This window comes from Trichinella spiralis (genome assembly GCF_000181795.1).
Source record: "Trichinella spiralis strain ISS 195 chromosome Unknown Scfld1650, whole genome shotgun sequence".
Taxonomy (NCBI): Eukaryota; Metazoa; Nematoda; class Enoplea; order Trichinellida; family Trichinellidae; genus Trichinella; species Trichinella spiralis.
Window position 1 is genome coordinate 1 of NW_003528589.1, and position 1,146 is coordinate 1,146.

The 1,146-nt window shown below is 44.5% G+C and overlaps 1 protein-coding gene across 1 annotated transcript; it reads right to left on the bottom strand.

Annotated features, from left to right (window-relative positions):
- Positions 1 to 153: 153 nt before the first annotated feature.
- Positions 154 to 999, bottom strand: Tsp_14441 (conserved hypothetical protein). The gene is made up of 2 exons (XM_003368904.1): positions 874 to 999; positions 154 to 831 (listed from the first exon to the last, which is right to left on the bottom strand). Exons 1-2 carry the CDS (start codon positions 997 to 999, stop codon positions 154 to 156), a joined length of 804 nt encoding a protein of 267 aa, XP_003368952.1.
- Between the last annotated feature and the right edge of the window lie 147 nt (positions 1,000 to 1,146).

The following is a 1,146-nucleotide window of genomic DNA, read 5'->3' on the forward strand; positions in this document are numbered from 1 at the left end:
GTGGCCAGGAGCATGTATATATATTCTCTTGTCAGAGTCCTCAATTAGATATATGTTTCAGTACCAGCTCACCTCTTTCCTAGGTACGACTGGCAGAAGTGAAGTAGCAGCCCTGTACCCGCGTATTCGGGAAGTAACCCCGAATTGCAGGTATCAGGGCTGTTTCAAAATCACAGATATGGTATCTGGATTAAGGTCGACCTCCAGAACTGCCGCTTTGTCTATTAAAGCTTGAAAAATATACCCGTACGTTCCAATGTCTTTACCCGTACATAAACAATAGACTGCTGGCACCAGCTTAACCGCCACAAAGGCATGGATGGTAAATAGCTGTTGATACCACTGAGGTACAATCTTGAATGTACCATCCATGCCCCAGGTTCGACAGGCTGCCAGCAGTCTAATGTTGGTACCCGTCGCAAATACCAGTATATGCCTGCAGTTACTTTGGCACAATAAAAAGTCCTCTCCAGACTTCGTTGTTTTAAACTGATCTGGTATTACCAGATCATGCCGGTGTTCAGGAAGTCTGGGGAAGCGCTTCGCCCGGTGGCCATACATCGCGGCCCTTACCCGTCTAAAGAGAGAAAAATGGCCAGATGTTGATGGCTCGGCGGACGCGGCGGAAGCTTCCTCGTCATAAATTGCCGGGATGGGCTTTGTTTCTTCCGCGCTGCGCTGTGCCAAAACTGCCCTCTTTTCCATTTTGTACGCCAAGTGTTCATCCACCGGGCAGCTTTCGATGTGATCATTCCGCTTGATCACCGTTGTCACATCGAGGTTGGTCCATAAGGCACCACCACAGCCCTTTTTATCCCATACCAAAATAAACTAATCCTTAATAATTAAGGAAACACACTGTATATTTAGCACATACTTGCGAGCACCTCCAATATTTTTTTTGGCGGCACGTTTTAATTTATATGCCCTGCCTTCATAAACAAGGGACATGCCACCGCAACGATTTTGCACAAGATGCAACTCCGGTAAATTAGCCATAGGTAAAAGAAAGAAAATGATTTCAATAATTCAGGATCGAAAGCACTGGTCTCAAAGACAACAGCAAAGGAAAATGAATCGGACGATTTTGATTTCATTTTATATAACCATTTTGCAACATTTAGTTTTCATTTCTCATTGATTTAT

Bases quoted from the DNA above. Each gene is read 5' to 3' on its own strand.
- Tsp_14441 (XM_003368904.1), bottom strand. From the start codon at position 999: ATGGCTAATTTACCGGAGTTGCATCTTGTGCAAAATCGTTGCGGTGGC. The intron at 832-873 runs GTGCTAAATATA...ATTAAGGATTAG, and splicing joins TTGGAGGTGCTCGCAAGTAT to TTTATTTTGGTATGGGATAA.